Below are 12,822 nucleotides of genomic sequence, written 5' to 3'. Positions count from 1 at the left end.
CTCATTTTACACTTTCATCATTTTACAACCCCCTGTAAAGGGATTCGCTCATGGCCATGAAAGTTTGGACTTTATGTCCATTGTTAATAAGAACGTTTTTGAGCACACAATGTGTATGTTTACGTACTTGTAAAGTATATAAATGTACAATGCTCTGACATATTTTGTGCATTCTAAAACATACAAAACTACAAATTTTAAAGTCTTGATAAAGTTGAGCCAAGCAATTTTATAAAATATTTTCATTTCAATGTGCGATAGAACAGAATACTTCCGGCAGTGTCCTTGCAGAAGTTTACTTCTTTTGTTGGAGGGGAGGTCCCCATTAATGTCCAGCATTTACGGAAAGTCCACAGTTTATGAAACACAGTTCGAAGGTGGGATCTGTGTTGCATTTATTTCGATATATGGTTGTAATTATGATCTCAGTCTCATATTAGAAAAGGGCAAATGTACTCCACGTTAGAGGTGAAGAAGATGACTAGTAGTTGCAGCTGGTGTCGATCTATATTTCAAAGAGTCTTTAGGATCACTTCCCATTTTGGAAGTCAGCTTCCTATCAGCTTTGCCAAAACCTTATTGTTCTAGGAGTAAGGAAAGGGTCAGCTCAGCCGTTCCTTATTGTTGACTTGGGCTTACAGTGGAATCACCTTAAATATGAGATTTCTTTACGTGACCTCTTTTAAACCACTTGCTTGTTACATCATGGTTCATTAGACCACCATGACATCAGTATATGTTTACCCGTGACATCAGCCACGTAGAATCTGTGAAAGTGCTTGAACGTGCTAAATGAAGAGATGAGTGAAGGTACAAGACTACTAACTACCCCTCAAAGCTGTGCCCCGCCCCCCAACTCTCCCTGCAGAACTCCTCTGCTCCCAGATGCGAACCGTGGCTCTGATCCACAGGCCAAGTGAAGGTTCCATGTGGTTCTGCATGTTCAGTAGTGAGTGTTAAGTAAACCTCAGTTTCCTTCCTAGTTGAGATAGCGACACATATAAAGTTTTAGTGTTCCCTCTTCATTCCCCAGTGGATCCTCTTGCGTGGTCCGTGTTGAAGACAGTACCCCAGATAATGGTAGGTCCTATCGATGGTCATGGAGCCTCCGATCTTAGTTTAAAATACCTCTGTGGCCAGTGTCCACAACCTGCTCTTGTTAACAGTGTTTTCTGGCTTGCGGATCCTGATGTCCCATCCTGCAGCACCTCCTCCCGGACTTGTCTCCTCACTTCGCTCCTGCACGCCCCCCATCCTCTGATAAGCCTCCTGTGGCCAGGAAAAAGGTTCTGGAAAGACATAGAGTGTTGCTCTGCCTGCCGAAGAGTCAGCAGTTGTACAATTCAACCTTGTGGTAGTCCACCACCATTTTTGACACCCTGCTCTGTAGAGGAAGGAAACTCTATAAAAACATATGAGAAGAACCAAGACTTCTTCAGGAATCTTTGAGAGCATGCAAAAACTTAATACTCGTGGAAGTATTCACTTTATTCAGGCAAACTTAGAGACCATCTGTGTGGTTTCACTTTGTCTTCAATTTCCTCGTTAACGGATCGTATACCTAGATACCTATTTGCTGCCATCTAGTGTAATCAATGGGTTGATTATGCATAGAAATCTGAACTCGTGATATGGTTGAATGCTAGCACTCAAAACAGTTCTTCATGTTGGTTTATTATAAGTTTTTGGAATGCCCAATCAGAGGCCTGCTTTGCTCACCCCGGGACCCTGAACGTGGCCATCATACTGTAGAATCTAGGGGTCAGGATCAAACTTGGTTCACTCTATAAACATGACACTTGGAAATGCGGTGGGGCCTTAGAGGTCAGTAGATCTGAAGTAAATACATAATCATCAACAGGCCACCCAAGGTTAGCGGTGATTTCACTTTCTGGAGGCAGCAGAATGCATAACCTGGCTTCTTCATGTCAGCTGTGTTGGGCAGTTCGCTTCTTTTCTTTAGACATAATTTCCTTCATCTGTAAAATGAAACAGTGGACCTAGGTGACTAGCCAGGTCTCTTCCAGGTCTAAGAGTGTATGACTGCATATACTGTATTTTGCCGTGTATAATGTGCACGTTTTCGCCCAAATTTTTAAGTGAAAAATGAGGATATGCATTACACATGGATGTAATGATTACATGCCATGGTTACAATAATGGGGATCCGTGTACACCATGCACAAGAGCATGGGTGTACATACATGGCAAAATATGGCGAACTATTCCCTCTTCGAAATTGCCAAAGAGGTATTCCCAGAATCCTCTTTTATGCCTGAAATAAATGTTGCTTCGCTAACTCTTTGTGTTTATCTCTCTCTTGGCTGTGGCTGGAAGTGAGCAGACGTCCTGACTGGGATGAGGGAGGGGCAAATGTGGACTGTGATTGTATTCTCTCTTCTCTTGGGAGTTCTCTAGTGGAGTGTTGTCCACGGGTGGGAAAGTGGACACTCACCAACATGCATTCAACTTCTTCCTTAACTCACAGTGGCAAGTTTAGAAGTATGGGACCTGCTATGAACGATCAACCTCCTAAACTGCACTCCCATTGTTTTGTCTCTCCATTTCATATGAGGACTTCTTGATGAAGTATTCTAGGTCCGTTGTAACTCATGCTGGTCTGCCTATCCCAAAGTGTTTCATGTTCAAGTCATTTCATATGTGTGAATCTTATTTCCCTACCAGACTGAAACATACACAGAGGCAGGGACTGCTGTTAGTTTCTCATGTTCATGAGGGGACCTGGCATTTTCATTTAGGAAATGTGTATGGTTCTGATAATTAGGGTGCTTTTCCTACTTGCTTTACATAAACAAGACTATTATGCTCAGCAAAATAAGTCTGAAGAAGCTAAGAACCATGTGATTTCACTCTCACATGGGATTTAAAACTGAAAGTCATAAACACAGACAATGATATGGTGGTTACCAGAGGGAAAGGGGGCGGAGGGTAGCACGGGGTGAAGGGGACCACATCCATCGTGATGGGAGATGATTTCACTTGGGTGTTGAGCACACAACATAATACACAGATCATATATCATGGAAATATATATACTTGAAACGTATAAGACCTTATTAACCAATGTCCTGCCAATAAATTTAGTAAAAAAATGAATAGGCCAACACTGTCAAATAGAAATTTGATGTGATCTACATATGCAGTTTAAAATTTTTAGTAGCTATGTTACAAAGTAAAAAATAAAACATAGAATTCATTGTAATATACCTTTCTTAGCCCAATATATCTCAAATATTGTCCTTTCAACATGTAATCAATCTCATAAAACATTATTAATAAGACTTTTCACATTAGTTTTTTGCTCTTCAAAATCCAGTGTGTGTTTTACTTTTATAGTACATCTCGACTGGGACACTGAATTTTCAGTAGTGAAACATAGACCTCCTGAAACGACGTGTGAGGTTATCCTTAAGGGAAAATGTTTGCACTGTTTTCATGTGTAAATCTGAATTTAAACTAATTAAAATCGAACGAATGAAACAGTCAGCTCCTTGCTCCCACAAGCCCCCTTCCAAGTGCTTCGTGCGCACGGGCGGCTCAGGGCCACTCACTGGTCCGGCAGCACAGACCTAAATTCCTGCCGCCCGGGACGCAGGCACCAGTGGCCGCAGCAGCACCACCCGGAGCTCATCCAAAGTGCAAAATCCCAGGCCCTACCTACTGCGTGTGCATTTTCACAAGATCCTAGGTGATGCTGCACAGCACCAGAGATGCAAGAAGCATCTCTGCAAAACACACGGATCTCTCCAACAACGAGCTCCAACATGGAAATGAAGAACAAACTGACAGTGACCAGAGCGGGGAGGGGAGGGGGATAATGGGGGGAAAGAAGGGGAAGGTCAAGTCAAGGAACCTGTATAAAGGGCCCATGGCCAAAGACAACGGCGGGGGTGGGGGTGGGGTGGGATTGAACGTGGGGGGTGGGGTGGGTAGGACACAGGAGAGTAATGGGAGGAAAATGGGGACAACTGTAGCTAAACAACAATTTAAAAAATTTTCTTAAATACATAAGTATGTGACTCTTCAGGCTAGACCTTAAGAGACCAAAACAACAACAACAGTGAGCTCCAGAAAGAACGAATAAATGGGAACCCTGAGAGCTTAGGAGACTTGTGGCCGGAGAGCGTCGGCAGGGACCAGCAGGACGTGTTCTGTGGAGAGGTTGTTGGCTTCCCACAAAGGCAGCCGCGGCTGGTCTGCTGTGGGGACCGACCCAGGGCCATCCTGGGGCTTGGAGATGGCCCTGCTCCCGGGATCTACGGCGAAGAAGCTCACACTAACAGCCGTGACTCCCACAGGGAAGGCCGCCGAGCTCTCACCGCCGTGTACACTTGAACTTGCAACTTTAGAACTCATGACACGCGGCTGTGAACCTGTGTTTCTGTTCCACACAGGTGAGAGCTAAGGCTGGCCTTTCCTGGGGAGACCCCGGGAAGATCTCCCGCCAGAGGGGCCAGTGCCGCCCACCATACTGCTCCCCCCCGAACCAATGCAGACACACTCAGCACCCTCTCTGTACGGGGGTTGGTCCATTCCCCCCCCCCCACACACCCCCTGCAAGATCCAGTGCTGCAACTGGCTAGTCCTTATTTGGTGTGTTTTTCACAGGACTCAGCATTTGTGGGGCCTTTCAATGTGCTGTTTGCTTAAGGATCCATTGTCCTAATCTAACAGGAGCTCATTGTTCTAATTCGGAGATCCTTAGTCCTGTTGCATACTAGAGCCCCCAAGGGCATTTTAAAAAGTTCCAGGCATCACAGTAGTCTTTCTTTTTTTTTTGCCCAATATGTTGAGAATCATGTTACTTTTTAAAGACATAATTAACCTATAGCACTGTGTAAGGCATTGTCCTGTCTCATGAAATGAGGTCTCTGGAAGGTACTGTGGTTGGTCCCAGATCCCCAGGAGACTCTAACGAGCACCCGGAGCTGAGGGCGACTGGTCCAGTCAGAAAGAGCCCTTCTCGCCGGTCAGGTCCTGGTGCCCGTGTCTGCGCATGCGGATCACCGGTGATCCCGTGAGGATGCACGTTCTGACTCAGCAGGCTCTGAGGGAGAGTAAGCCTCACCTGGGGAACAGATGTGGCCCACAGGGCATTTGGGGAATGACTGTCAGCAGTGATTCCATCGCAGGAAACCGGGTCAAGTTCATCACCTGTCCTCACTCCTCCGTGAAACCTTCATCTGTCTCTCCACCCTCAGCTCTTGCATCGCTGTGTCTTCTGATTTCCTAAAGCATTTACCATTTTCTTAATGAACTTTTTGGGCAACCCAATACTTTTTTTTTAGGTTTTATTTATTTATTTTTAGAGAGGGAAGGGAGGGAGAGAGAGAGAGAGACATCAATGTGCGGTTGCTGGGGGCCATGGCCTGCAACCCAGGCATGTGACCTGACTGAGAATCGAACCTGCGATGCTTTGGTTCGCAGCCCGCATTCAATCCACTGAGCTACGCCAGCCAGGGCAGCATTTACCTTTAAGTGAACTGCTAGCCACTGTCGGCCGCCTGTCATGGGCATGCGTGTCATCTGCTGGACTAGATTACAGCTCCTCAAAGGCAGCGTCCACCTGTCACGTGGTTTCTGTACTTCCCACGGCGCCCAAAGGGTCTCGCCCCTAACAGGTGCTGCACAAAGGCCTCTTGATCAATGGAAACAGGGAATGTAAGATGTGAAAGTCTCTAAAAAAAAACCCAAAAGACTAAAAAATTGAAGGTGTTTTTCTTTGATCGGTGGGAAAAATGTTTAGACAGACAAGGAGGAGAGGAGATGGGGGGATCTGGGTTTTTGTGTCAGCTTTTTTCGCTCTGGCTGAAACGGTAGGATGGACTGTTAGTGAGGGAACCAGAACTCAGGGTCCGACTCAGCGCTCTTCCCCTTTAGCATGCTTTTTTGGAAAAGATCAAGGCCACGAGGCCTGCACAGCTCCTGCTGCGATGCCTCAGTGCCAGGTGACCAGGAACAGCATCAAGCAGCCTTCTGAATGTCCCAGAGAACCTGGCAGGGCGCAGCATCTGCCCGAGTTACTCCATCTCCTCCCGTGTACGCCTTTATCGACATGCGATGTTCTTTTCTGTCTCTCGGGAACCACAGGAAAGATCTTGGCTTGGGACTCTTTACCTTTTAACACCAACACACAGTGAGAGAGCAGCATCCCCCGGTTATCTAGAGCTTAGCTGTTGAGGGCTGGGACCCTCTGGAGCACAGCCGCAGAGAGTCACTCGGCACAGGGAGGGCGTGGCTCGCCAGACCCTACCTCCTGCACTTCAGGTGGCCCAGCCTGCACCCATGAACTTACCATTGTAGACGAGGGGAATGAGGACGGATTTGGCCACCTCCCTCGATTGCACTTCCTGAGTAGCGACAGGTAATAAGTCATTCATGGGCCATCGCAGCCGGCTGGGAGGAGGGCAACAGCAGCAAACGCTTCCGTGATGCGTCCTCTGCACGAGGCACTGCCCTAAGAGCTTCGCCTCCGTGACTGGCTCACGGACTCTTCCCAACAGCCCTGTGAGGCACTATTATTGCCCCCGTTTTACAGGTAAGGAAACTGGAGGGGTCGCGTGTGCGGGCCAAGGTTACACAACTTGTGAGCGATGGCGGCGGGGTTGGAACCAGGAGTCTGGTCCCAGAGTCTGTGCGCCCGGTCACTGCCCGGTGTTCCCAGGTTATCTCCCGGTCACTGTCATCTGTTGTCAGGGCGACTCTCCAGATGAAGAACTGTTATTATTTTTAATAAGTTGTGTCATTCCAGGGAAGGGACTACTTGTGAATTAATTGAAGCTGAAACGAGAGCATGAATGTCACTGGCAGGGCAGAGAAGCTACCTAGCGTAGGGGCAAGAAGAGGCCAGCCTCCCCCGGCTGCCCTGTGCGCGCCTCCACGTAATCCCACATAACCAACCACCCCTGGTCCGTAGGCAGAGCCATCAAAAAGGTCATCTGATGTTGGACAGAGTTTTTTAGTGATTTTAAAAATTCTTGCCCTGGCTGGCGTAGCTCAGTGGATTGAGCGTGGGCTGTGAACCAAAGGGTCGCAGGTTCGATTCCCAGTCAGGACACATGCCTGGGTTGCAGGCCGGGTCCCCAGTGGGGGCCACACGAGAGGCTACCATACATTGATGTTTCTTTCTCTCTCTCTCTTTGAAAAAAAAATCTTAAAATATATACTGGGAAAAATAATTTCAAGAGTGAGTTTCGGTTACATGGAAAACCCGGTGCTGTTGATCATCTCGTGCGTAACCTGTGCCAGGCGTGGGCCGTGTTCCTGCCGCGCGTGGAGGGTGCTGCGTGTGCCATCGTCAGCTTCCCGGCAGGCGGGAGAGCTTCGGGCGCGATGTTTTTCAGACCAAACACGGTGACCCGTCAGCAGCTCCGTTCCCCGGGTTGTGAGCAGCATCCCTTGGAAACCGCAACAGGTCACAGTTCACTGCAGGTGTTAAGAGTCAGTGTGTTTTGAGATAGTTTGTAGATACATCACATCGTTGAACGCATGCTCGCGGCCGGGCTGTGGGTTCTCCCCGGGCGGCGCTTTCCAGCCGGGAGAGTCTGAAAGTTACTGGTGCGGCAGCTGAGATGCGGCTCGGAGGCAGGCTGCCCCGCCGGCCTCGGGGCTCTGCCTCTTTGCGCCCCGGCGACCTCAGGCAAGCTGTTGTCCTTCTGTCCCTCAGGGTCCCCGTCTCTACGGTGGCGAGAATCCCGGTGCCTGCCTCGTTCCGCGGTTGCGCGAGTTAACGGAGTTAATACGTACAAGGTGCGGACAGCGCCTGGCGTGGGGTCAGGCGCTCCAGAAGTCTCAGCCGCTCTTGCTGCCTTGTCCTCCCCCTTCCATCTCCTCGTTGCCTGAGAAGGGGACTCGGAAAGTCAGCTGTGCGGCGTGCAGGGACCTCTCTCCGTCACAGCCGACTTACCTTTTCCCGTTTTCTCCCACCAAACCTTCCAGGGTCCCGAATGTTCTGGTCTATACTATGCAGTTGCTTTACCCAATTGCAGGGGCTGCGTACAAAGGTGCTTTTCACTCGCTGGTACATCGGGGCTGCTCAGCCACCCAGAGTTTTCAGGCGAAGCCTGAGCAGGCGAAGTGGACCGACCTCCAGGATCACCGCTTCTTGCTTATCGTTTGTGGGGGGCACAGAGCGGTTCCTCCGCCCTGGGCTGGGCCCGTGCGCTTGTGCGGTCTTCAGGAAGCCCTTCCCACCAGGTCCCAGGGACGCCGTTTCCACCTGCAGCGAGCGCTTCCTCGCCTTCGCTTGGCGCGCAGGAACCACCTGGTGCCCGCCGGGCGACTGCGCCTGCGCCTGCTGGGGCTGCTCCTCCAAACCGGCCCCGGCGCGAGTGGCTGCGCGCGCAGACGTCCTAGCAGAACCCTGACCCACCAAACAGCCCCCCCCCCCCTTGCATTCTCACGCACCTGTCACCCCATACTCCGGTCTGGTCTCATCCGTTCTTTCCTCGTCGAGGATTAAACTCACGTTTCGAGTTCGTTTATTCTCTAAAACTGTTTCTCCTAGGGTGTCTTTACACGATGTAATTCTTAATCGTGGTAAGGATTATTGTTTTGTGTTCTGCCTTTCCTCATCGTTCGTCCACTGCACGCTCAGCTGCTGGCGCTGAGTCCCGCTGTGGTCGGAGGGTGAGGTTTTCCCTTCGAGCCCCTCGCCTGCTCGGGGGGACCTCAGGTGCGCAGGGCTGCTGACAGACAGCAGATGGCCCAAGAGTCTGCCCTCGGGGGGGCAGGTGGCTGCTGGTGCCCCCTCGCTCCACCTCCACTGGGGCTCTGGAGACGATCAGCCTTTCCTCCCACCTTCCCCGCCCCCTTCACCTGCTCCTCTTCTTCCTTCTGTGCTGACCAGCGGCTTCGGGAAGCCCCAGGCCAGAGAGGGTCAGAGGCAGGACTCCCACACCAATCTCTCCATTTATAATGCGGGCTACTTTCTCTTTTGCTTTCTCTTAATTTTATTTTTCAATTCCCGTTGACATTCAGTATTATTTTGTATTAGTTTGAGGGGTACAGCCCAGAGGTTAGACACTCAAATACTTTAGAAAGTGTCCCCCCGATTCTTCCGGGCCCCACCCGGCACCACACGCAGTCATCACAACACCAGCACTGACTCCGTTTCCCAGGCTGCGCCGTGCACCCCCGTGACTGTTCTGTAGGTGCCCGTCTGCACTGCTCAGTCCCCCCACCTCGGCCCCCCAGCCCCCCGGCCCCTTCCCCTCTGAGCACGTTCTCTTCCGGCTTTCTGTGTGGAAGGACCATTAGAACGTGACATGTTCTCTCTCCCCAAACCTGCAGGCCTTAAAATCGTTGTGGTTTCAATGTGTTTTGCTAATCACTGATTTTCTGGAAGAACCAAAAAAAATAGCACTGTCAGGGCTTCCGCTAATTAAAAAAAGGAACTTCTCCAGGCCCTCTGTGCATGATCGGGGCTGCCTAATGAAGCACGCAGGGTCTCCACCGTACCCGTGTACCCACCTGTACGAGCACACGCCAGCTGCCGCCCGGTGGGTTCTGGGAGGCGTCCCTCTGTGCTGACCACCCAGACGGGGCTGCCTGTCTGCGCCTGGTACCAAGGCAGCCTCCACCCGTGTCCCAAACTCTCATACATGCCTTGGTTCCTACAGGAAGAGGAATATTTCTGCAACAGTATGACCGTGGAATTTTATTAAGAAAGTGATTCTGCCACTCTCAGTGCGTGCTCCCAGGGCACAGGACCCATCTGCAGCCCCGGGTTCCCTGCAGATGCGTGTGTTGTGGGCAGACGAGGCAGGGAAGTCAGTGTCCAACACCAGCACACGCTTCCCGAGCCTGAGCTTCTTCTCGGCGTCAGCCTGGCTGTGGGTGGAAGGAAGAAGGGCCCATTCCCCAGCTGGTCGTCTCGGTGGCCCTGCCTGGGATCCCCCCTCCCCCAGCCCCCTCTGGAACGGAAGCTCCCCCAGGACCGGGACAGCATCCGGTTCGCTCCCTGCGCTGTTCTCAGAGCGGACCTGGCACCATGTGGAAGTTTTAATAAGCCTTTGCTGGGTGGATGGCTGAATGATGGGTTTGTTTAGAAGGCTTGTAACTTTGCATTCCTTAGGAGTTTGTTGACAGAGGAAAAAGAGCCATGTTTTGGTTCAGAACACCAGATATGTACCCGGAACTTGGAGTCAGGACCTTCTAAGTGTTTGTTTGTATACTATTTTTAAATCGAGTTTTGAAGTATTTATAGACAGACTTGAAGATGGAGAGCCTCCCTAGTGCCCAAGAATGAGAGTTTTAGGTCAGAAAACAAATATATTAAGTTTACAGTTGAACTGAAGATTACTCAGATAAGGAGGAAAGAAAGAAAGAGAGAGAGAGAGAGAGAGAGAGAGGGAGGGAGAGAGAAAGAGAACAGAGAAAGAAAGAGATAGATCAGATAGCGAGCTAATAGCCGAGATGCTCTAGACGCTATCCTCGCTCCATGCTTCTCTCCTCCAATGCCTACACTCTCGCTCCCTCCCTCTCTCTCCCTCTCTCTGCCCTCTCCCCTCCCTCCCTCCCGCCCAGCCCTCCCCCCCCCTCCTCCCCCCGCTCCCCTCACCATTACCAAGATGGCTGTGGGTGAACTTGACATACACAAAGGGGTCTGCCCCGGACTTGTCTCCCGCACGCCCACAGCTGCAGAAATCAGAGATGCAGCGAGTCTGGGCTGACACCATAACCTGTAGGAGGCATTTCCCACTTCCCAAAATAGAATCGACGCAAATGTATGCATCATTGTTTAGTGTCAATATCTATTTGATGAGTTTACCGGCTGAATCTTGTAAAAGAACGCAAACATAAGTGGCTTTTTATTTAAAAATGTGTAAAAAAGAGAAGAGGTGCTGCCGTGGGTGCTGTGGTCCTCACGCCACATCCCCGTGGCCCACCTGCTGTCAATGCAGCCATCCGTGGTGGGCAGTGGTCACCATTGCACCTGGCCAGGCACACTGCAGATGCCTGCCTCGGTTTCTCAGAAGTCAGGTGAGGACTTAGCCCACGTGCAGGTGCAGCCCAAAAGCTCATGGGCATTGATACCTACCTCCAGGGCATCCTTCAGCTAGCGGGCGACTGGAGTTAGTAGACAAGGCACACTCTACGCAGGACCTCAGAGGGGCTTCTGTGGGGCTGGGCCCCAGGGGGCCACCGTGATAACCAGCTGAACCTCACACACGTTACTGACTGTTCTCCCTCCCCTTCCCCTACCCCTGACCCTCATTTCTAGGTCCTGGGGTCACGTTCCAGGTAAACAACCTGCTCCCAAATCCTCACGCCCCAGCTCTGGTTCCTTAAACAGGCCCTAAAGAATGATGTTTGAGATCAAGACAAAACGCCTTGTCCCTGGAATCGAGGGCTGGCGGGGCAATAACTGACCAGCCAGCCACAAGCTCTGAAACTGTGATTTAGGAAAACAGCATTTCCAGAGCAAATGATTTTTCTCTAGCACTTCAACTGTGAGTCTCATGAAGGCCGTATGTTACCCTCCGGATCTCACGCCTTGCCTTTTCCCTGTATTCTCTGCAGATTCTTCTGGAAAGCCTCAACTCACCAAGTGCCGTTCACCCGAACTAGAGACTTTTTCGTGCCACTGGACAGATGGGGGCCATCGAGGCTTCGAGAGCCCAGGACTCACGCAGCTGTTCTACATTAGAAGGTGCGGCCCCTGCCTTTCTGGTCTTTATCTCCTGGACCTTCTGGCTGAGGTGTGCTAGTCCCGTGCAGCGGTAGGAATCGATGGCCCAAGTGGGTTCATTCATTGCTTCATTCAAAAACTATTAAGGAAGCCCCTGCTATGTGCTGGGTACTATTTTAGACATTGAGATACAGCGGCGATTACAAAAAGATGAGGTCCCTGGTCTCATGGCGAGTCATCTTCAATGAGGGAAGACAGACATTAAAAAATTAAAACTTAAAATGTCAGCGGGTAATATGGTTTATTAAGAAAAGTTAAGCCGGAAAGAGGATAGTGTGTCAGCACTCTGTGTGAATCCATGTGTGTGCATGAAAGTGTGTGAGGGTCAGCGTGTGGAAGTCTGAGTGCATGTGTGTGTGAATATGCATGAGTGTGTGTGTGAGTGTGTACAGGGAGTTTGGTGATATTCTACGTGAGGAGGTCATGGGAGGCCTCTCTCACGTGGTACCTTAGAGCAGAGACAGTGTGAACTGCGAGAGGCCCCGGGGGTATCTGAGAAAGGTGCGCGTGCAAAGGCCCTGAGGCCGACACTGCAGGTTGTGGAGAACAGGCGGCCCTCGCGATGGTGCAGGGCGGCACGGGGGCCATGCTGTGAGAAGGGGTGGGGAGTCAGTCAGACCCGACTGTGATGGGTCTGTAGGCCATGGGTGGGCTTTGAATTTCCCTTTGTCTGTAGTGGGAAGTTATAGGGGTTTTTTGAAAAGAGGTATGTTTTCCAGTTCGATTCCCAGTCAGGGCACATGCCAGGGTTGCAGGCCAGGTCGCCAGTAGGGGGTGCTCGAGAGACAAGCATGCATTGAAAAGGTATATGTTTTAAAAGACTCAGTTTGGTTTCTACATAGAAAATAGACTGCATTCCTGTTAAATTAAATAATTCAATAACGGACTATGACACTTTTCTATCCATTTTTACCAATTTTAGTCTTTCAATATAACAGGGGAAGAGTGAAGCCAAGATCTCTTAGTATCATCACCACCCGAGTCTTTTATTTTACCTGACATTACTTCCATGTCTTTACTTAGATGTTGAACCTGTGTGCTTTTTTAAAGTTTGGGGCTTACACACAGTATCATCTCCTCTTTTCTCCCCAAACCCCAGGGAAGGCCTG

At 50.3% G+C, this 12,822-nt stretch overlaps 1 protein-coding gene across 1 annotated transcript in view; it reads left to right on the top strand.

Annotated features, from left to right (window-relative positions):
* The window catches only part of GHR (growth hormone receptor), a 217,585-nt gene that overhangs the window by 178,863 nt on the left and 25,900 nt on the right, over window positions 1-12,822 (top strand). The window contains exon 4 of the mRNA XM_028529502.2: window positions 11,545-11,723. Within this exon, the coding sequence (XP_028385303.2) occupies window positions 11,545-11,723 (179 nt within the window). The remainder of the gene's footprint in view (window positions 1-11,544; window positions 11,724-12,822) is intronic.

This window comes from Phyllostomus discolor, chromosome 3 (assembly GCF_004126475.2).
Source record: "Phyllostomus discolor isolate MPI-MPIP mPhyDis1 chromosome 3, mPhyDis1.pri.v3, whole genome shotgun sequence".
Taxonomy (NCBI): domain Eukaryota; kingdom Metazoa; phylum Chordata; class Mammalia; order Chiroptera; family Phyllostomidae; genus Phyllostomus; species Phyllostomus discolor.
The sequence above is the reverse complement of the archived record's forward strand: the minus strand, read 5'-3'. Positions and strand labels throughout refer to the sequence as shown.